This window comes from Gadus morhua, chromosome 8 (assembly GCF_902167405.1).
Source record: "Gadus morhua chromosome 8, gadMor3.0, whole genome shotgun sequence".
Classification (NCBI taxonomy): Eukaryota; Metazoa; Chordata; class Actinopteri; order Gadiformes; family Gadidae; genus Gadus; species Gadus morhua.
This window is the reverse complement of record NC_044055.1, coordinates 10,823,678-10,846,476: the sequence shown is the minus strand read 5'-3', so window position 1 is coordinate 10,846,476 and position 22,799 is coordinate 10,823,678. Positions and strand designations below refer to the sequence as shown.

Below are 22,799 nucleotides of genomic sequence, written 5' to 3'. Positions count from 1 at the left end.
ATTTTGCCGACCAGCGATTTCAGAACCCCCCCCCCCCCCCCCCCCCCCCCCCCCCTCCCCTCTTCGCCGCTCCAGCTGATGGAGAGGAGCAGCTCCCAGGACCTCCTGAAGGCCCTGCAGCCCCTGGTGCGCTCCGGGGGGCCGGCCTCCTTCAGCGAGCTGACCTCCCTGCTGTCCTCCCTGGTGTGCGGCTACCCGGAGGGGGGGGGCTCCCGCGTGCTCTCCTTCAACTGGTACGAGGACAACAACTACAAGGTGTTCCTGGGGGTCAACGGCAGCAAGAGCCGCGACTACCGCTACGACGCCACCACCAGTGAGTACGGGGCTGGCTCCTCCATCAGGCTCAACCCAACCCAGGCTCAACCCAACCCAGGCTCCGTCTGGGTTGGGTTGGGTTTGGTTGAGGTTAGGTAAGGGTAAGTCAGGTTAGGTTGAGGTCCTAAGATTCACAATAACAAAGAGCTTTACAGGCACAATGGTGAAATGAGATTGAACAACACTCCCCCCACCACTAGTCAATCGCAAAGTAAGCTGTAAGTAATGCTTTTAAAGGGGACATATTATGAAAACAACACTTTTCCTGGGATTTGGGGTGTTTTTTTGGGTCTCTGGTGCTCCCACAAAATTTGAAAAAAGTCTGTACATGATTTTTTGAGTGAGCTTTGCATTTCTGAAAGTACCCCGCCTACAGTTACCAAACAAGTGAGTCAGTTTTGGCGCCCCCTCCTACGTAGGAGGGGGGGCACAGTTGAATATTACCTCCCACTTCCCCACTCCCCTCCAATCAGACAATAGCTACGATTTTGTGGACCAGCGGACGAGCAGCTTTGGGGGGGGTACTCGGCGGCAGGTCAGCTCCGGGAGTACAATCCCTTTCTCTGCCGGAATGCCGGAGCTGCCGGACTGCCGCCGAAGCTTCGACGGCAGTCCGGCAGTCCGACAGCTCTTGCGCGGGTAGCTCGGCGATCGTCTGGCAACTCAGCAACCGGAGTACAATCCCTTTCTCCTCCATGTCGCGGTTCATGGACTTCAGAGAGTCAAGGCCAACGTTCCTTTCCCCAATTCTTCTCAACCATGGCCGAGATATCCCCCACTACGAGTCTTTACTTGTTGTGGAAGTACCAGATACGTCAGACGCAGTCTTTATGATTCATAATATCATCCGAGGCGCACATAGCTTTTGGCAGTGATATTAGATATCTTATTATATAAATACACGTATTTTATTATATTATATTATATTACATCGATAAAGAGCTCCAGGAGTCAGTAAACGGCGACAATCCCTTCTCCTCTATGCTGTGGTTCAGTCTGTCAGCTCATTGGTCAATGAGCAGCAGCTCATTTGCATTAAAGCTACAGACCCCAGAAACAGCGCATTCTGAAGGGACTGAAACAGAGGGGAAAAGCGGTAGGCAAGTTTCTTTTTCCTAAAAGCCATATCCAGCAAACAGCTTCAAAAACATATTTTCTGGAACTCAAATACTATGTTTACTTGTTGTGAAAACGCCATAATATGTCTCCTTTAACACTTTTTCAGCCCGTGTAATGCCTTTGAATTACATGGCCATGGGAAAAGTACTCGGTCCAATAAAATGACAGATGAATACGACAAAGGTACAGCAATAGAAACGCTCTTGACGTCACTGATTGAAAACCTCATCCTGTAGGGGTCTTTAAGACGGAGTGAAACGAACGCTTACACGCTTCTCAAACCACGAACTGCTGCATGTGGTTTACTTCATTTCCTGTTGTTTATTATTCACCTGCCATGTGCTGACTTTGGTCCTCATTAATCTAGATCAATGAGCTCTAACGGATGCCTCAAAAGCTTCTAAGATACATAGCGGGACGCATTAGCTTTTAGCCTATAACAGGACGACAACAACACACAATCGACATTAACGCATAAAAAACACCCCATATATATAAACACACACACAATGTAAAAAACTATTTTTTCAAACTAGCGCAGTGCATACAGGTTGCCGAGGTCACATTGCTTAAGGAGTTTTGCGTGTGAGGAAGTGGTTGTCTTTCTGTTTATTCGTGGCACAGTCTGCTGTGCACTTATGTCTCCAGGAGGTTAAATACAGGTTGCATGCAAAACGACTGGACCGGTTATGGTAAATATTTGTCCTTGTCTTATTGGCAACAGGTCTCTTGACGCTCTAGTAAGTGAGTGTTTTTGTGGATGGGAGGGGTCAGAGGTGGTTGTTTTCAGATGATGATACCCTCCCCTCCACCACAGCTCCCTTCTGCAACGACCTGATGCAGACACTGGAGTCCAACCCGATCACCAAGATAGTGTGGAATTCAGTGAAGCCCCTGGTGATGGGAAAGGTCCTGTACACCCCCGACTCCCCCGCCACCCGCAAGATATTAAAGAGTGTAAGACGACTGGGAGACCCCCTCCGGTCTGACCCCCACCCCCACCACCGCACTCACACCAGAGCTGCTTGACCCCTGACCCTCTGACTCTGTCTCTGTCTCGGTCTCGGTCTCTGTCTCTGTCTCTCTGTCTCTGTCTCGGTCTCTGTCTCTGTCTCTCTGTCTCTGTCTGTCTGTCTCTCTCTGTCTTCCTCTCTGTCTCTCTCTCGGTCTCTGTCTTTCACTCTCTGTCTCGGCCCCTCTCTCTTCCTGTCTTTCCCTCTGTTTGTCTTTCTCTCTGTCTCTTTGTCTTTGTCTGTATTTCTATCTGTCTCTGTCTCTCTGTCTCTGTCGCTCTGTCTCAGTCTCAATCCCTTTCTCTTCAAAAACATTTGTCTGTTAAATACACAAATTAAATCCAATGATTTGACCGCTAATCTCCTTGTGGGTAAAGATGAACCGATGTTTATCCACAAAAATAGGTTCAAACAAAGGCACAAACCCAAAAGAAGAAATCTGCTTTCTAGTTATTGTTAACTCTGCAATGCTAATTGACACAAAACAGATATGACAAACGTAACTACTACGCAAATATAAAGTAAAACCAAAACAAAAACACACAAGTACATATGTATGCCTCCAAGTACTGCATGTGTATGTCAGAGGGTGTGTGTGTGTGTGTGTGTGTGTGTGTGTGTGTGTGTGTGTGTGTGTGTGTGTGTGTGTGTGTGTGTGTGTATAAGTGTGAGGACGTGTGCAGGCATGTGTGGTCGTGCGCATCTGCACGTGTGAGCGTTTGAGCGTGCGAGTGTGTGGGCGCACGTGCGCGTTTGTGCGTACTGATGCTAGAGTGGTGGCTCCTGTCTCCAGGCCAACGGTACGTTTGAGGAGCTGGAGCGTCTGCAGATCTTGGCCAAGGCCTGGGAGGAGCTGGGTCCTCAGATCTGGACCTTCCTCCACAGCAGCGTCCAGATGAACATGATCAGGGTGAGGCCCCGACACCTACCCCCTGCGTTCACTGGGAACGGCTTGAAGAGGCCCGTTCAGAGGCAGATTTATAAATCGAGTAGGTTGTGTGTAGTGCATATGCGTTAAGAAATATACAAGGTCGCACATAATGGACAATGATGCACAAACCTTCACTCACTGCAGGTTTTCTTCGTTTTACACGGTTTTGTGGAATAGATTCGTTCTCTATCCAGATAAAGACCTCAACATTTCCTTGGCAGAATGACAGGGAATTTCAGTTTTCAATTACATTTGAAATTGACAATAAAGCTTTGACTTTGACTTTGACTTTATCCCTGAGACAAAATGATCCTTATTTTAGCCCCCAAAGGGATTCAGGGAACACTGTGTTAACCTCTCTGGTTTCCACAGGACACCTTAAGGAACCCCACCGTCATGGACTTCCTGGACAGGCGTCTGGAGGACACAGCGTTTTCCACCAAAGACATCCTGAACTTCCTGTACAGCGGGCCCGCCTACAAGCGGGAGGAGGGCATGGAAGACTTCGACTGGAGGAATGTGTTCAACCTAGTGGACCCGCTCATACGCACGTTCAACCAGTACTCTGAGGTGAGGTCCACTCTCCCCTCTCTCTCCCTCCCTCCCCGTTCCTGGCTGGGTACGCAAGCTGCTTTGACTTGCTGCTTGGAAAGTGATTCTCCGATGCATTTTTTTGTAAGTTTGTCAGACACCATGACAACCAAGGTAAACAATGTTTGTAGATGACGTCGCGATCATTTCACCCTGTCACATTTAAAATACATAATACCTAAAATATAATAAAATTACTTCTCTAACGCAGCTGAGGTTGCACCAAATAATATATTACACATTTTGGTGTTGTTTGTCAGGTTTTTCGCATTGTTCCCATTGTTGCACTCGTCACTTGGATTTCCGTCAGTTTGTCCAACTAATGTACGGCGGTGTTTGAAACGGACTCACCGCAGCCGGCTGCACCATTAGCGGGCGTGAGGCGACCTCCATGGGCCACATGGATGTAACGGATGAGCCGTGGAGCCCCCCCCAGTCCACTGTGAGCCTGTTGTCCGCCCCTTAACTAAATGCTCCAGTCGCATTCCCCAGGGCTGAGGCATTCAGCCGGCCTCTTGCGGTTCCCTTCAGACGGGGGGGGGCTCCCTCCTCCCCTCCAGGTTGGCTCCCAGTACGGCCGAGCCCCCCCCCCCCCCCTGCACTGAAATGGAGCGGACCACTTAGTGTGTTGCTACAGAGAATCTCTGTTGGCCAGCAGCAGGGTCCCCAACCCCACTGTCCCACCGCCACCGCCCCCCACCCACCTGTCTGGCTCTCTGGTGCCAGTGATGAGTCTACACACACACACGCACGCACATACACTCAGGTGCATACACACACGCTTATGCACATGCACGCACACAAACACACACACAAAAGCACACACACTCAGACACATACACACACTCACACACACACTCACACATACACACACACAGACACAGACACAGACACAGACACACACACACACACACACACACACACACACACACACACACACACACACACACACACACACACACACACACACACACACACACACACACACACACACACACACCAGTCCCCCCTCCCCCTCCCCTCACCACACTCAATGTTGTCCGGGCCCTGAATTGAAAAGGACTCCCGCAACCCTGGAAGAAAAGGGGGCAAATCGTTCCTTTGCCATCCGTCATTCTCTTGTTCCCCCACCCAACCACCTCTGCCCCCCGCCCGCCCCCCGACCCCCTCACCCGCCTGCCCCGCATCCATACGTTCCGCTTTAGCCACGGCATTGATTTTAATGATGGGTGTGTCATTTAATTAATTACATTATTATTTTAGAGCGGATGGCCAGTGTCTCAATCTGTGCTTTATCTCACGTGCCCTCATTACCGAGACAAAGTCCCCGGTCGCTTAGACCATTAGACATAGCTGTCAGTTAGCACTTGTGCTACGCTATAGGCGTTGCCATTGCTGTACATTCACTCTGTGACACACACACACACACACACACACACACACACACACACACACACACACACACACACACACACACACACACACACACACACACACACACACACACACACACACACACACACACTCAAACACATGAGGGGGGCAGCGACATGCATTCTCATCGTATGTTGCTGCCGCTGTCATTGTGTTGGTGAATGCATGGATCTGTCTTTGGGGTTGAATGGAGAGAGGGCCCCCCCATCTCTTTCTCCCTCTGTCTCTGTCTTTTTCTCTGTCTGTCTCTCGCTCTCTTTCTGTCTCCGTCTCTCTCACTCTCCATCTCTCTCTGTCCCTTTCTCTCTCTCTCTCTCTCTCTCTCTCTCTCTCTCTCTCTCTCTCTCTCTCTCTCTCTCTCTCTCTCTCTCTCTCTCTCTCTCTCTCTCTCTCTCTCTCTCTCTCTCTGTCTCTGTCTCTCTCTCTCTCTCTTTGTCTCTCTCACTCTCTCTGTTTCTCTCTCTCTCTCTCTTTCTCCCTGTCTCTCGTACTCTCTACCTCTGTCTCTGTCTCTCTGCGTGTCTCTCTGTCTCTCCTCCTGTGTCTCTGCGTCTCTCTCTGATGAGTGCATTGTACAGTGTTATGAATGGAAACATTAGACACACATTACATGGATTGAGGCGCAGATACGGTCGGGGACTGGTGAGAGGTTAAGGGACAGACCTACATGTGCACGTTCAGGCGGGAAATGGTACACAATTGTGTGTGTTTGTGTGGGGTTGGGTTTGGTGGATGCTTGTTTGCATATTAGTAATTGTGTGGGTGTGTGCTTGCTTATACTATGTGTTCCTGTGTGTCTGTTTGTTGTGGATCCCAAGTTCACGATCACCCAGTCAACCCTTGGGCATGTAGTTTGTACGGTTCCTTCTATCTATACAAAACAAGCACTGAGCATGTCACATTGTTGCGCGCATGATTATATAAGATATATATATACACGCACAATTAAATAGCCTCACACAAGACGGGGGGAAACTAAAGATGAAAATTTTCAAACATACATTTCATTCTGGAAATTAGTTGGTTGATACATCAATAATAGACTATAGCTGTTACTTTACCACATCCAAGCTGTAATATTGTGTATGCATACTCCTCGCTTATCACTCGATTGCTCATCAAGAGCTAACCTGGCTAGTTGGCATGGCAACCCAGTCGTCCCGGTGCATCCCAGCACCGCGGCAATGCTTTTCGGCGGGCCCTAACAATTCCCCGCCCTGACTCCCACTACATTGGCATCAACACTGCCTCATGTCTCCCTCTCCCCAGTGCATCAACCTGGACAAGTTCGTCCCCCTGACGGACGAGTCCCAGGTCATCCACCAGGCCCTGTTCCTGCTGGAGAAGAACAAGTTCTGGGCGGGGGTGGTCTTCATGGACATGTACCCCTGGACCTCCAGCGTACCGCCGCATGTCAAGTACAAGATCCGCATGGACATCGACGCGGTGGAGCGCACCAACAAGATCAAGGACAGGTGTGTGTGTGTGTGTGTGTGTGTGTGTGTGTGTGTGTGTGTGTGTGTGTGTGTGTGTGTGTGTGTGTGTGTGTGTGTGTGTGTGTGTGTGTGTGTGTGTGTGTGTGTGTGTTGGATTGTCTAGTCTATCTATTGTAAGTTGCCTATAGATACAGCTATTTAATATGGTATCTGACAGGAATACGTTGTGTGTCCATGTGTGTATTGTTTGCATCCGTTGCATCTACACACATGCATGCGCGTGACAGAAAAACTGACTGACAGACAGAGGAGTATATTTTCCAAGAGTCTGTTCTGTTCTCTGTGTGTGTTTTGTTTCCAAGCAAATATGTACTGTACGCTTGTAATGGGATATATTAGAAACCCCCTACTGTTGTACATTAGAAGCACATGCATGTGCATTAGTAGACACAAGCGCTCACTTGGGCCCACACACTCGCACACTCAAACAATCACACACACATGCCCGCACACACACAATCGCACACTTTCAAACACACACAAACACACACACACACACACACACACACACACACACACACACACACACACACACACACACACACACACACACACACACACACACACATAAAAGTGCACCCACATTCACACACACACACACACACACACACACACACACACACACACACACACACACACACACACACACACACACACACACACACACACACACACACACACAATCGCCCACTCTCAAACACACACACACACACACATAAATGTGCACACACACACACACACACACACACACACACACACACACACACACACACACACACACACACACACACACACACAATCGCCCACTCTCAAACACACACACACACACACACATAAATGTGCACACACACACACACACACACACACACACACACACACACACACACACACACACACACACACACACACACACACACACACACGCACACACGTATCACATTGCATAGCTAATTAGGACTCCTTGTGTTGTACGCCCCCCTCCCGCTGCGCTCCGGGCCCGCCCTGACGGCGGCGGCGCTGCGTGCTGTTCTGTTGCACGGGGGGACTGGAACCAGCAACCTCAAGAATGCAGACTTTTTTTTTTTCTAATCAGCCCCCCGCTGGCTCCCAACTCCCAGACCCGCCGCCCACACCCCCGCCGCCCCTCCGCCTCATTACACGATCCCAGGGTGTTTACCGGGAGCCCCGGACCCAACCCAAACCTCTAAGCTCCCGAGCAGAAAATCCGCTTTCCGCCGGGCGCCTCTGTGTCCTCACCGGGAGGCCGCCGGCCGGGCCCCCTATTTGCTCAACGGCGCGCCACACGCGGGCCCCGCCCCCTCGCCGCTCTCTCCAACATTTGTTTTACAGCGGGGCGTTTGATCCTCCGCTCACAAGTTTACAACCGGTCTGTGTGTAAACAGCCCCCAGGGGGAGGCGCGACACACTGCTTTAGCCGTGTAGAGCGCCGCCCCTGAGCCGGCCGGCGGAGCACCCGGTGGGAGAGCTCTCTGGCGCTCCAGCGTTGTGTAATCAGATTGTACAGAGGGGGGATTAGCAGGGCGACTTACTCACTCAGCCGGGGAGAAGCGAAGCGATGCGTACGTGAGGCTTCTAAATGGGTACGCGACTCAGCGGGGGGGGGTTCCCTGTTGTGTTGTCTGTCACTTCTTTACAGCTAGCAAAGTATTGTTGAGCGCAATGAGCCTCTCACTGCTCCTGTATACCATCACTTATTTAGACTCTTCTCAACTCCTACCCTCTCCTCTCCTCTCCTCTCCTCTCCTCTCCTCTCCTCTCCTCTCCTCTCCTACTATGCTCCCCTCTCCTCCCTCTTCTGTCCTATCCTTCCCTCCCCTCCCCTTCTACACCCCACCCTTTCTTCCCCTCTCCCTCCCCAGGTACTGGGACCCGGGTCCCAGGGCAGACCCGATGGAGGACCAGAGGTACATCTGGGGGGGCTTCTCCTACCTGCAGGACATGATAGAGCACGGCATCCTCAGGCTCCACACGGGCAACGACTGGCCCCTAGGGGTCTACATCCAGCAGATGCCCTACCCGTGCTACGTCGACGACCTGTGAGTTGGTCCGACGCCCAATAGAAGTGCACCGCATGGTTGGATGAATGCCTTTTCTTTTTTAATGTTGTTTTGTTGTCGCTGATAAAGGTATACATTCTGACACTAAAAGTACACCGGTCGTAAATGTGTAATGAAAACAAGATTCTGGTGCAACCCCCAATGCCCACGCCCTCCTTCTCCATTTCACTGAGCAGAAGCACTTTGCTGACAGAAACCTTTTTTTTTCCATTTCATCATGGTTTCGGGGATCAACCGAAGTGCTGTGCTGCATCATGATCTATGAGCAGTGCCAGCAAAACACGAGGCCACAATAACAAAGGGAATGGATATGTACAAACATTATCAACACAACAACAAGAATCAACTTGAGCCACACAATGTTATTGCTGCTTATGTTTTTATTTAAATGGTGGTATTGTCCCCTTATACTTATCGGTTATATATTCTTTAAAGACTTGCCATTTGTCCAAGAAAAGTCATACATTTTTGTCTGATTAGTCTTCTATTGACCACGGCTGGTTTATTCAGAGGCAGAGATCAGCTGAAGATTCCTGTGGGTAATCAGTTGGATGAAATCTAACATATTCACTCACATTGTGCTTCCTGACAGCAGATAAATCAACTCATTGAACCGGACACAAAGCATTTAGAAAAGGCATCACGGCATACACTTTTACTCACAGTGACTTACAATTAGAGCATTTGTCATCAACGCAGAGTAGACAAATGCACTGTACAAAGCAGGCTAAGCCAAGAAAGCCTTCCATGAGAGAAACGATTGAGTGATTCACACAAAACAAACTTGGCAGACACCTTGGCAGACATCCGTGTGGAAACAGCCAAAGTTGTTAAGATACAATAAGATGTTACTTTATTAATCCCTGAGTAGATGTTTGGCTTTGGCACCGGGCCTGTTTACCTGTGGGAATGCGGAGTGATTACACATATACTGAATTCAGAGCTCTTCAATGGAAAGTTTGGATGAATAAATATGCTAGGATGATGACATACTGCTGGGGAAATCTGCTCTATTGGCCTGTCTGAGCGTTTATCCGGGATGATTGGTTTGGCCATGACATTTTTCTACTGAATTTTGTATTTGGCAAGCAGTCGGTCTGTTTTCGGAAAGGAGGAAATGGGGACTCTTATATCTCTTGGGGTGTTTTCTCAGCCGTCAACACCTGATGTCGGACAATAGGTTGGGCGTTTGGAACACAGCCTGCTAACATACTAGGGCTTGAAACGCATAATGTATTGAGACAAAGCCATCGATTCTGCTGTGCAATCAGAATGGATTCGCTTCAACTTTGACCCAGACAGCCGGGTCGAAGTTGAAGTTGTATGAACCCTGCGCGCTCTTCAAGGTTGACAATCCAAGCTGTCCGCAACACCAAGGGGCGCCTTGGTCTGGCTCCTTCGACGTTCACCCCCTCAGGATTACATTGGCCTCGGGGCTCCTCACACTAACGTTGTGAGCCCCTGGCGACCCCCACATGACAGAGGGTTTGTTATCTGTCATGTGGGGGGTCATGGATGGATGTCATGATTGCTGCTGTCTATATGTTTTTATGTTTTTTTCTGTGGTATAGGTGGGAAGAGGGTTTATCTGTTGTATATGTGGGAAGAGAGTTTATTTGTTATCGGCGTGCTACACAGTGTTGCTACACTGTGTTGTGCCTTTTTAAACGTATGCTGCCCTGAAAACAACTTGACTGTGTGAAAACCATTATCCCCGTGGGGCCATTAAAGAACCCAACTAAGTGACTAACTCCCGCGTTGACCCTCTGTTCCCCCTGTCTCCCCTCCAGCTTCATGATCACACTGAACCGATGCTTCCCCATCTTCATGGTGCTGGCCTGGATCTACTCGGTGTCCATGACGGTGAAGAGCATCGTGCTGGAGAAGGAGCTCCGCCTCCGCGAGACCCTGAAGGCCATGGGCGTGGCCAACGGGGTCATCTGGTACACCTGGTTCATCGACAGCTTCATCATGATGACCGCCAGCACTGCGCTGCTCACCGCCATCATCATGGTGAGAGGGGAGGAGGGTGGGGGGGGGGGGGTTAGGGGGGTATTTGGTCATGGTGGTATTTGGCGGGATAGAGAGATGGGAGTATGAAGTACATTGCAGTTGTGATGTTGCCGTCTTTGCGTGTGTGCAACGGTGCCCTCTGCTGGAATATGTGTTTACCGCAGCTTTTGAATGAATCGGACTGAATGAATGAATCCACTTTATTTTTGGAGGTGTGGTGCTTGTTTCCTCCTCCCTGACCTTGGCATGCTGATCAGAGCGTTGTACCAAGCCTTGTCTTGGTTTACATAAGATAACCAAACCTGGTGAATATTTACAAAGTACACAACAATCATGTGTTTTGTGGAGTCAATCGATGATGTCTCCTCTCCCTTCCTCTCCTCATTTCTCCTCCATTCTCCTCTGTCCTCCTCCCCTCTCGTTTGTCCTCCTCTCCTGAACCCTGTCTCCTCTCCTTACCTCTCCTCTTCTCCCCTCTCCTCTCCTTTCCTATCCCCCGTCTCCTCTCCTTTGTCCTCCTCTCCTGAACCCTGTCTCCTCTCCTTACCTCTCCTCTCCTCTCCTCTCCTCTCCCGTCTCCTGTCTCCCCACCTCCCCACCCTCTCCCAGCCGTTAAAAGTGAATATCACCGAGCACATGAATTACCTCAATGTTCTTGAAGACTCACCGCGCGACATCGTCGGCCTCATGTGATGCGCCCCCCCTCTCTCTCCTCGGCCCCTCCTAGGGCGGCAAGGTGCTGAACTACAGCGACCCCCTGCTGGTGTTCCTCTTCCTGCTGACCTTCACGCTGGCCACCATCATGCAGTGCTTCCTGCTCAGCGTCTTCTTCAACAAGGCCAACCTGGCGGCGGCCTGCAGCGGCATCATCTACTTCACCCTCTACCTGCCCCACCTGCTGTGCTCCGCCTGGCAGGACCGCATCACCCGCCCCATGAAGCTGGCCGCCGTAAGCCCTCGGACGCCCGCCCCCCCCCCACCGCCCGGCCCATCCCCTCGTGGTTGAGTGTTTGTGTTTGTGTGTGTGTGGGTGGCTGGTTGGGGGTGGGTGTGGGTGTGGGTGTGGGTCTGTGTGTGTGTGTGTGTGTACGTTTGTTTGTTAGTGTGTGTGTGTGTGTGTGTGTGTGTGTGTGTGTGTGTGTGTGTGTGTGTGTGTGTGTGTGTGTGTGTGTGTGTGTGTATGCATGTGTATGCACGTTTTCCTTGTAAGTTTGTTAGTGTTTGTGTGTGTGTGTGTGTGCACGTGTATGCACGTGTTACTTGTATGTTTGTTAGTGTGTCTGTGTGTTTGTGTGGGTGTGCACGTGAATGCATGTGTTCCTTGTAAGTTTGTTAGTGTGTGTGTGTTTGTGTGTATGCACGTGTTCCGTGTAAGTTTGTTAGTGTGTGTGTGTGTGTTTGTCTGTATCCGTGTATGCTTGTTTGTGTTTGTTTCCTGTGTGTTCACTATCCATGTGCATGCTACCGTGTGTGTGTGTGTGTGTGTGTGTGTGTGGGTGTGTGTGTGTGTGTGTGTGAGGGAGAGTGTTTATAGATATATAGAGAAATATAGACACAGAAGATGGATGTCCTCTGCATGTTTGTGTGTGTTTGTGTGTGTGTGCAGCATATGTGTGTATCTTCTTTGCACCAGGTGCGGCGTTGAACACTGGACATGTTCTATAATTCCTATCCATCAACGCACTCACACTCGGTGGCCCCCTTTTCTTCTCTGACCATATCCCATGTGTGTGGGTAGCCCTGGTGACCCACACTTTGTCCCCTCTGTCTCTGTCCCTCCAGAGTCTCCTGTCCCCCGTGGCCTTCGGCTTCGGGACAGAGTACCTGTCCCGCTACGAGGAGCAGGGCCTGGGCCTGCAGTGGGACAACATCCAGAGCAGCCCCCTAGAGGGGGACTCCTACTCCTTCATGACCTCCGTGGGCATGATGCTGCTGGACGCCGTGCTGTACGGCGTGCTGGCCTGGTACCTTGACAACGTCTTCCCAGGTCCCACCTCTTTGTGTTCATACATTGAAATAAATGACCAAAATGATATGTTTTCGTTTAAAGGTTGTATAATTGATTGTAGGCCGAAACAAAAATGATCACATTTATCTGATCTTCCCTCACGATCCGCTGGCTGCCCGCCCAATAAGCAGGCCATCAAAAAAAACGGCGTCTCTGTAGGCAACCTATGCTCCGAGATCACACACAAAAACACAAAATAAATAGTATTCCAACCATTCAACGACAAGGAGTTGGGTGTTTGGGTTTTTGCGCTGCGTTTAACATCGTTTTTACTGGATTCACGAAACGCGGAAGGGAGGGGCGAGCTGGCTCTGTTTGTCTGGCATCTCGCTTCAAATACCAACAGAAGTCAGGTCACCCAACATCGCTGATGCAACCTTTAATGTTTTGATATGGTTGTGCAAGAGTATTCTGTGTTTGTTCAATGACTTATTCTCTTTGTTGTTATGCGTGTCATACATGCATGCATGGATGTTAGTCTGTGTGTGTACATACATGTTGATGGAATTCTGATTTACTTCTGCCATGCAGGTCAATATGGAATCGGTCGACCGTTCTACTTCCTGTTCCAGCCCTCATACTGGAGCAAACCTGACCCACAGGTCCCAGATACGGCTTATGACAGTAAGCCTCTCTCCCCGGATACAAGTGTTAGGTCTCATTTGACTTTGCATAAATGTCGGGAAGTTTTAAAGTAATCCGATAAAAAAACAAAAGTGATGTCATGGGTAATATGTTCTTTCTTTTACATGCAGAAGTCACCCTGCTAATAGTGAATTCAGCAAAGTGTTTTAGCTGTCAAGTACCGTGAACACGGTGATGTCAAAATCCTGTTTCCTTAATGCCCCCTCAGACTTAAGGGGCATTAAATCTGATAGTCCTCCATGCTAATTTTCCCCATCCCCATCGTTTTTCTCATGTGTCTCATCTAGGGATCAACCTATATGGATTTTTTAGGACCGATCCCGTTTTTTTTTCATCTTCCTTAGCCGATGACCGATACGCCGATTTTCTTAAACCGATAATTGGAGCTGATAATGGTTTTGCTCCCTCAATTTAAATCATAAAAAAAAATACACAATGATAATAAGAAATTTTACAAGTCTCAATTTTGAAAAAGGAACATTTATTGAACTGTCTGTAAATCATGGCGGGAAAAAATATATCAAAAAAATATCTGCGAAAAAAATCGGCCGATAAACGTAAAAAACGCAAATATCTGCCGACCGATATATCGTTGGATCACTAGTCTCATCCCACCCCTCTGTACCCTCCAGTCCCCGAGAGGCCAGAGGCTGAGGCGGCGGCGGGTGAGGAGGAGCAGCAGGAGAAGGATGTGGAGAGCCTGGGCCACCCAGAGACCTTACACTGCAACGGCTCGGCCAGCCGGCACACCTGCAAGCACCAGGACAAGAGGGAGCGGCTGGAGAGGCAGAGGGAGCAGCTCAGACGACAGCAGCAGGAGGAGGAGAACCCGGAGCAGCAGCCGACTGACCAGCAGGGCGGCGCCGGTAAGAGATGCAGGATGGTGGAGGTCCTGGAGGCCTTCCTGTCCCCACTTCCCTTGGCCTGTGTCTGGAATCACTCTGAGTCGTTTTAAGTAGGGCTAAACGATTAATAGAATTCAAACCGCCCGTCGCGCAACAGACTCGGGATCAGTAAGATTCGTATCAATTTCTTTTACGATCTTAAAAAGAAAAATTGCGTCCTAAATCGCAAAGGCGATATCGGTCGAAATAATCGCGATTCGATTATTTCCCGAAATCGTTCAGCCCCAGTTTTAAGTGAATGTGTCTGCTTATTGACTTTCGACCCCTTATCCCATTTCGACCCCTTACCCCTTCCCCCTCCCCCCTTCAACTTACCCCTTCAAAACAAGGGGGAGGGATAAGGGGTAGAAATGGGATTGGGCCTTAATACCGAGATAGTGAATAGATCCTTGCTAGGATGAAGATATCGTCTCCCATTGTATTCCCGGTAACGCTGCAGGCCAGCTGTTCTTTGAGCCCGAGCCGGTGGGTCTTGTGAGGGGGGTGCAGATCCAGGACCTGGTCAAGGTGTACAAGGGCTGCTCTCGTCCCGCCGTCGACGGCCTCACCATCGCATTCTACGAGGGCCAGATCACCTCCTTCCTGGGGCACAACGGCGCCGGCAAGACCACCACCATGTGAGCCCGGCAGCTGACGCAGCAGTGTCCCTTAGGACGGTGTCAGCAGAGTCTTATTGGAATCTCACAGTCGATTGATATATATGATACTTACTTTGATCGATTTGTTTCATTTTGTTTTCTGTTGTTAGCCTTTTTCTTGCAAGATCTTGCAATGATACATTTTTATTAGGGCTGGGCAAGTTATTGCATCAATTTTGCGTTAACAAAATCTTATTTTAACGCGAATTGACGCATTAGCGAACGTTCTTTTTCTTTTTTTTCCTTTGATTTTTGAAAGGTTTTGCCCACAGAAATTCAACATGCATATGAGAAATCATTTTTGTTTTTAGTTGCACTTACTTTACATGCAATATCTCTTGCAGTTAGTGAGTAACCATTCACAATTTCCTAATCTGTGGTGTTCTGTAAGTTTCATATTCAACCCAGACTGAGTGAGTCAATTTAACTCCCTCAAGATCACTTGGTCTAGTTTTTGCTTATTATGATTCCTCAGTCATTCCATTTGATCACCTCATTTAACTTCAATTGGAGGGGATTTAAATATTAAAATATATATATATATATATTTGTTTTTATCTTTGCCCAGCCCTCATTTTTATACATATCATTTCTTCCCTCTCTGACTGGGAGAAATGAAAGATAAATCTGATTTCTTTTTCATGGATTCCTGCCCTCCCCAGGTCCATCCTGACCGGCCTCTACCCCCCCACCTCGGGCACGGCCTTCATCAACGGACGGGACATCCGGACGGAGATGGATGAGATCCGGACCTCCCTGGGCATGTGCCCTCAGCACAACATCCTCTACAACCAGTGAGTGCTTGGCATTCGACCTGCCATCACACCCCAACCAACCCTGTTTATTAGGGGGTCCCACGCTTTCAATCTGGCTAATATGTCTGGAAACATATATTTCAGCTTTTAACAAGTTTGATTATGGTATTATCTTCAATCATGAGCTGGGCAATTGTGACTGAACATTTCCTTTGAGATTAATAAATCAATATTTAGGAAGTAGGATCAGTAGAATGCATGGGGATGCTATGGATTGTGTAAGATTTTGTTTTTTCCTCCAAAGACAAGTATGATAGTGCATTGTTAGTTTGAGTGGGTGAGGCGACACTTTCTTCCCATACACATACACAGACCCACACCCACTCTCTCAAGCACTTGACAAGCCCCATATAAATGCAATGAATTTCTGTCCTTATGATTGAATCTCCTCCACTCTGGGTTAAACCCTGACCATTGTTCGGTATTCGGTACGCTCCCAACCGGTGTTCTGAGTCCCTGCGCGCGGGCGGGCACGGCGTCCTAACCCCCCTCTTGGGTCGGCTTAGCTCAGGAGGTAGAGCGGTTGTCTTGTAACCGAAAGGTTGCTAGTTCGATCCCCAGCTCCTCCTAGCTCCGAGTGTTGATGCGTCCCTGAGCGAGACGCTTAACCCTAACTGCTCCTGACGAGCTGGCTGTCGCCTTGCATGGTTGACTCTGCCATCGGTTTGTCAATGTGTGTATAAACTGATGTACGTCGCTTTGGATAAAAGCGTCTGCTAAATGCCCTGATTGTAGTTGTAATTGTAACCCTGTCCCGTGCTGTGCAGCCTCACCGTGGAGGAGCACATCCTGTTCTACTCCATGCTGAAGGGCCGCTCCCAGGACGAGGCGCAGGCGGAGGTGGAGAGCATGCTGGAGGACCTGGAGCTGCCCCACAAGCGGGACGACGAGGCCCAGGACCTCTCGGGTAAGAACCGCCGGCTCCACCGCCAGCCCGTATGGCTTTCACTGTGTTGGTATTCAGGAACGGACTTTGGGGAAGAATTAATTTTTTCTCTTGGATGAACGTTTTAATGCCGCTGCTTCTGAAAGGGATTGATCACAGAAATAAAAGTCTTCGTACAATTCTTTGAGCCAGCAATTTTGTATATTTATGAACCTTGTTATTATTCCCCTGACAAAAAAATTATAATAATCTTGGTTAAATTCTTTCAGCCAGCAATTATGTATATTTATGTAGCTTGTTATTATTCCTCTGATATTTTTTTTTATCATAGTCTTGTTAAAATCCTTTCAGCCAACAATTATGTATATTTATGGAGCTTGTTATTATTCCTCAGATAATTAATTTTTTATAATAATCTTCGTAAAATTCTATCAGTTAGCAATTATGTATATTTTGGTAGCTTGCTATTGTTCTCTCTGATAATTAAATGATTAAATTGCACATGTTTGACAACTGCTAAAGGAAATTAACAATTATTTATTCCACTCTGTTTAATTATTAGAATATAAATTAACCCAGACAATGTTTTTGTTCAAAATTCATTGTATACGACGTAGAGGTTTTCTCTTGTGTGCCCTGGACTCATTTACACTTCACACAACTTATGTATGGTCTGTAATTTCCTGTCTTTGAAACCTGCACAGGCGGTATGCAGAGGAAGCTGTCTGTTGCCATGGCGTTTGTTGGAGGGTCCAAGATAGTGATCCTGGATGAGCCCACGTCGGGGGTGGACCCCTACTCAAGACGCTCCATCTGGGAACTGCTGCTCAAGTACCGAAACGGTGAGAGACGTACCACCAGACAGTTCCTCTTCCCAAGTGTTCAGAGTGTACAGTATCTCATCTCATGTGTTTGTTGTCCATGAAAGATGAACAAATTCATTGCATGAAATAAATGAATAATGTTATATCAACTCATATTGATAATATAATATGATTTAATTAAACTTGATATCAACATAATTAAGACAATTCAAATAAAAAGGAAAACTGAATTCTTCTTCTTACCATTTAACTACTTTCACGCTGTATAATCTAGTTTTGCTCTTGGTTCTTTAACAATGGGCAATGGTAGTCAAACAAATACATCAGAACCGTGAGAGTCAATCAAAACCCTATTTATATAAAGCAACGTCGGGCGAGCGATAATTACTGATTTAATGTGAGCAAATGTTGCATCAAGATTCACGGTTATCACATCACAAATGTAATCCAAGAATAAAGGAGTGAGGGAAGTGTGTTATGTGTTACGTGCAAACTTCCTCTGGACTCCAGACAACCAATCTCCCGGGGTGGTTGGATATTTGCTTTCATTTTCGACTAAATTAAATAGTGTTTAATTTAGTCTCATGATACTGATGTATTTATTTGACTACTATTGGCCATTGCTACAGAACCAACAGCAAAAATAGATTATTACAGCTTTAATGCCCTCAAAACCAAAATTGACTGCTTTACTTATGGTTAGAAGAGGAATTCAGTTTTTTCAGTTGTATTCTTGTGTATTAAATTTGAATAGTAATACTTAGATTTATATAAAGTTAAATTACATTACATTATATTAAGTTAAGTTATCCTTTATTGTCCCTTTTCGGGGAAATTCTTTCTCTGCTTTGGACCCATCCGGGATGTGGTGAACACATACACACTTGCATACACATAAGCACTTCTGAATATTAGACAAATCACTATATAACGTTATATTCATCACACCGCCGTCCACAGGCCGCACGGTGATCCTGTCCACGCACCACATGGACGAGGCCGACCTGCTGAGCGACCGCGTGGCCATCCTGTCCCAGGGCCGGCTCCACTGCTGCGGCTCCCCGCTCTTCCTCAAGAACTACTTTGGCGTGGGCTTCTACCTCACGCTGGTGCGCCGCATGAGGGACCTCCGGCGGAAGGAGGTGAGCTCCCTGGGCCGGCGCTTCCCCCGTTCATGGAGCCCGTTGTTCACGCGGCGGCTGGGAATTGCCGTGCGGTCGGCTGGAAGCGTTTGATTTGTGTTGGTCTATCCATTTATTGAATTGAGGAAGGTAGCTGTCAAGAATTTTTATTGAAAATTTTTATTGAGTTTTTGCTCTATACATAGAAATCGATAGCAAAAAGCAAAACCCATATGCAGTCCTAAACGCCGCCACAAGGGGGCACTGGGACATTGTTTTTCACTTTTCCTGAGATACTATATGTATATGTTTCTGTGTTCTTCTGTCTACCATTAAATAATTGTTGAAATGCTTATTTTATTTTTATTGTTTCTCTATCTTATTCCATTATTGTATTGTGCTAAGCCTCATCTAAAGGTGTACCTTGTTGTTCCTTTCTCCTTGCCTCCTGTGCTGGTCAGAACGACTGTGACTGTGCGTCAGATTGTTCGTGTGCTTGCTCCCTCTGCACCAAGTATAAGGATGACTCCCAGAACCTCTCCCAGCACATAGACAGAGCCCTGGACGGTGAGTGTGTGTTTACAGTTTTCTACTTAGTGAGTCATTTCGCAGGGAATTTGTTCCAAAGTAACTTTGAGGTAGTGGTCATGCAGCTCAATCAAGGATACCTACAGGCAGTGGACATGGGGGATGCATGCCCCTTGTTGCTGGTTGTCAAACAACCTCGACACTACGCTTTTGTTACACCCTAACTTCTTACTACGACTCAATGCATACACTTGCAGTTTGACTCTGTTCATTTAAAAAGGACCATGAATTTTCTAATTTCTCTCTCTAAAGATTATCAGTCGTTATGCAAATCAATTTTTTTCGGACACAGCGTCCTACCTCATACCACTCCCTCTCTGATCCTCTTCCTCCACCTATTCTTCTTCAAAATCCTCCTCTACTTCCTGCTCCTCTTCTACCGCCCCCTTCTTCGTCGTCATCGTCTATCTCCACATCCTCCTCGTCCTCTTCCACCACCAGGGGACATCGACAGCATCACCAGCCTGATCCACCACCACGTCCCGGAGGCCAAGCTGATCGAGAGCATCGGCCAGGAGCTCACCTACCTACTGCCCAGCAAGGGCTTCAAGCACCGGGCGTACGCCAGCCTCTTCCGGGAGCTGGAGGAGACCCTGGGAGACATGGGCCTCAGCAGCTTCGGCATCTCTGACACCTCGCTGGAGGAGGTAGAGTAGGGAGGGACCTGGAAACATTATTCATGTTTGATTGCATTGGTTTGGTTTGGTAATGTCTTCATTTTATGTTTTGTAATTGCTATGTAATTGCTAATTGCTATGAACAACACAATTAGGAGTTGGTATGATAATTACAATTGGAAATGTCTTATGTCTTCTGGCGTTTGAGCAACAGAATATGATGTCAGGTTATACGTTTAGTAATACCAATGAATAGGTTTTATGTATAGATGGAAAGCTTCTGGGGGCATTTTGTCCTGTGATGTCATAAACGTCACTCCGGTGGACATCGCTAGGCTATCTCCATCGGCTATCTCCATCATTCTATTCATTGTTGCCAGGTGGTTGCTTATGTTCCAAACTTGTCACAAAATAGACATATTAGAATCTTGCTTCCTTGTGTTCTTGAGCAACGAGAGGTAATCTGATTAGGTATAATTCTTCTTTCCTAGATATTCATAAAGGTCACTTCGGACGGAGAGGCAGCGAGCAACGGAAAGACTCCAGGTAAATACTGATGATAATCTCTCCCCTTTTTACCTGTTGAACCTTCAGTACAATGCGTTTCTCCTTTGTGTGTCCTGATTTTTGGATTTTGTATGTTGTGAAATATTGTGTGTCCACCGTATCCGTGTTTAGCCTCAATGTGTTCATCCTTGTATCGGTGCTGTTTGGTGTCTGTGTTAAACCTTTAGTTTTGTCTGTGATGTGTTTCTCGTGTCTGTACCTGGGTGCTTCGACCTCTAGAGCAGTGGATGTTACGTCAACGGAAGAGTAGCAACAAATGTGCTGCAGAGGTCGTGGAAGGTCAGAGAGACTAGACTATATCAACTCGTAAAAAGCCTGCTTGCTTTGCCGGAATCTCCTGAGACATTTGCTGTAAACTACTGCTACTATCTACCTGACAGCTTTGCATAGGAGAGAATTTAAAACCAGCGATTGCTTGCTGCTCTTTATGGATACACATTTACTGTGGAGCAACTACACCCTATCCCGTTCGTTAGTGGATTAAGAGGATTAAATTATTAGCTACCCTTAACAGAGATTTAAAACAAATCCCTGGTCCACATGGGCTTGGATTAGTTCTGAACACAGATTTGCATCAGATCCTGACAATTCTTCAAAGAAATGATTAGCATGGCTGCCTTAGTCTTAGCTAGCCACAACACTCCCCCACATAGTTGAGTGTATCCTCACTCCTTTATGTTTCACTTTCAATCTGTTACTCCGATTGGAACCCTTCGATGCTCATTGTGATCTGTATTGATTGACTGCTGCAGAAGCCAATGGGGAGGCTCAGGACAACGGGGGCTCCTGCGGGCCCTCTGACAGCAACGAGGGGCGGGGCTCCAGACAGGTGAAAGGCTGCAGGCTGGTCCTGAAGCAGTTCCATGCCCTGCTGGTGAAGAGGTTCCACCATGCCGTGCGCTGTAAGAAGGACTTCCTGGCACAGGTAGGAAAAGCTAGGGATGATGATACACTAAGTGACTGAGTTCACGCCGGATAGAACCTGTAGCCTTTGTGTCAGTTTTATGGTTGATTTTGTTGTTGTAGAATAAGGATTGCAAGGAACGTATTTGCCTTTTTGCAATTTTATGGATAACCTTACATAGTTAGAAAGAATGATTGCAAGAGGTTTTTATTAAAACTTGTTAAGTGTTTTCATTTGAGTAAGTATTTATGAATATTGGTTTAAAAGGAGTAGGTGTTGCAACTTGATGAATGCCAATTACTAGATGCACTTCAGTCACATTTTCATTAATATATCGAGAACAAGAAGGAAGTGCAGGTTCAGGTACATGGATAGCTGTGACGGTAGGGAGGGTGTAAGCTGCAGTGTTTTGGTCCCCCCCTGTACCAGGTGGTCCTCCCAGCCAGCTTCGTGCTGATAGCGTTGGTCTTCACCACCATCGTACCCCCGTTCGGAGAGTACCCGGGACTCACCCTCAGCCCCTGGCTGTACGGAGAGCAGTTCACCTTCTTCAGGTTGGAGCCCCAGGCACACACCTTCCCCCCAGGCACACACCTTCCCCCCAGGCACACACCTTCCCCCCAGGCACACACCTGACCCCTGGGCAACAAGTCCAACATCCAAAACACATCTGGCATCGAAACACGCATCCAACCCCCCTAAGCACATATCCTGATCCCTACAACCCACCTGGCCTCTTCTATTAATAATTTAATCATCAAGCTTATTCCCCAAACATTACACACACATGAAATCAATTGTTTTTATCCAACCTGTATTTCAGCCCGTTGTTGTCCTGTCTCCTCCTGTTGTTGTTGTTGTTTATTGTAGTAATGAGCGGCCGTTCGATCCCAAGATGAAGCGCTTCACAGAGAGCATGCTGGCTAGCCCGGGGCTGGGCACTCGCTGCCTGGAGGGAGAGCCTCTCAGGTGGGTGACCCCCGCCTGACACCACCGCACCTTTACTGATCCCCGCCGCAGGTCCTGCTAAGACCCGCCCACACGGCCCAGAGTCCAGCTGGGATTGGCTGGTGAAGGGAGGTTACAAATGGTTAAGTTATAGGTGTTTAGGTATTAGGTAGGTATTAGGTGAGAGACGGTAAAGTTTCGAATTAAGGTGACATATCATTAAGTGTAGTGTTAGGTTAAAGACGTTTATGTTAGGTATTAGCCAGGTCATGGTTAAGTTACTAGGTAAGACATTAAGTGTAGCGTTAGGTGAGAGACGTTTATGTTAGCTATAAGGTCATGG

At 47.8% G+C, this 22,799-nt stretch overlaps 1 protein-coding gene across 3 annotated transcripts in view; it reads left to right on the top strand.

Moving 5' to 3' along the window:
* The window catches only part of LOC115548542 (retinal-specific phospholipid-transporting ATPase ABCA4), a 52,490-nt gene that overhangs the window by 9,628 nt on the left and 20,063 nt on the right, over window positions 1-22,799 (top strand). For 2 of the 3 annotated variants that reach the window (XM_030363265.1, XM_030363264.1), the window contains exons 9-31: window positions 76-313; window positions 2,252-2,391; window positions 3,241-3,357; window positions 3,751-3,948; window positions 6,673-6,878; window positions 8,780-8,956; window positions 10,768-10,990; window positions 11,718-11,939; window positions 12,773-12,977; window positions 13,530-13,622; window positions 14,276-14,509; window positions 14,988-15,165; window positions 15,849-15,980; window positions 16,769-16,908; window positions 17,592-17,729; window positions 18,672-18,853; window positions 19,294-19,399; window positions 19,862-20,067; window positions 20,529-20,583; window positions 20,824-20,883; window positions 21,357-21,529; window positions 21,938-22,062; window positions 22,379-22,477. In XM_030363265.1, the coding sequence (XP_030219125.1) occupies window positions 76-313; window positions 2,252-2,391; window positions 3,241-3,357; window positions 3,751-3,948; window positions 6,673-6,878; window positions 8,780-8,956; window positions 10,768-10,990; window positions 11,718-11,939; window positions 12,773-12,977; window positions 13,530-13,622; window positions 14,276-14,509; window positions 14,988-15,165; window positions 15,849-15,980; window positions 16,769-16,908; window positions 17,592-17,729; window positions 18,672-18,853; window positions 19,294-19,399; window positions 19,862-20,067; window positions 20,529-20,583; window positions 20,824-20,883; window positions 21,357-21,529; window positions 21,938-22,062; window positions 22,379-22,477 (3,647 nt within the window). The remainder of the gene's footprint in view (window positions 1-75; window positions 314-2,251; window positions 2,392-3,240; window positions 3,358-3,750; window positions 3,949-6,672; window positions 6,879-8,779; window positions 8,957-10,767; window positions 10,991-11,717; window positions 11,940-12,772; window positions 12,978-13,529; window positions 13,623-14,275; window positions 14,510-14,987; window positions 15,166-15,848; window positions 15,981-16,768; window positions 16,909-17,591; window positions 17,730-18,671; window positions 18,854-19,293; window positions 19,400-19,861; window positions 20,068-20,528; window positions 20,584-20,823; window positions 20,884-21,356; window positions 21,530-21,937; window positions 22,063-22,378; window positions 22,478-22,799) is intronic. The other variant, XM_030363266.1, reaches the window with a different exon arrangement.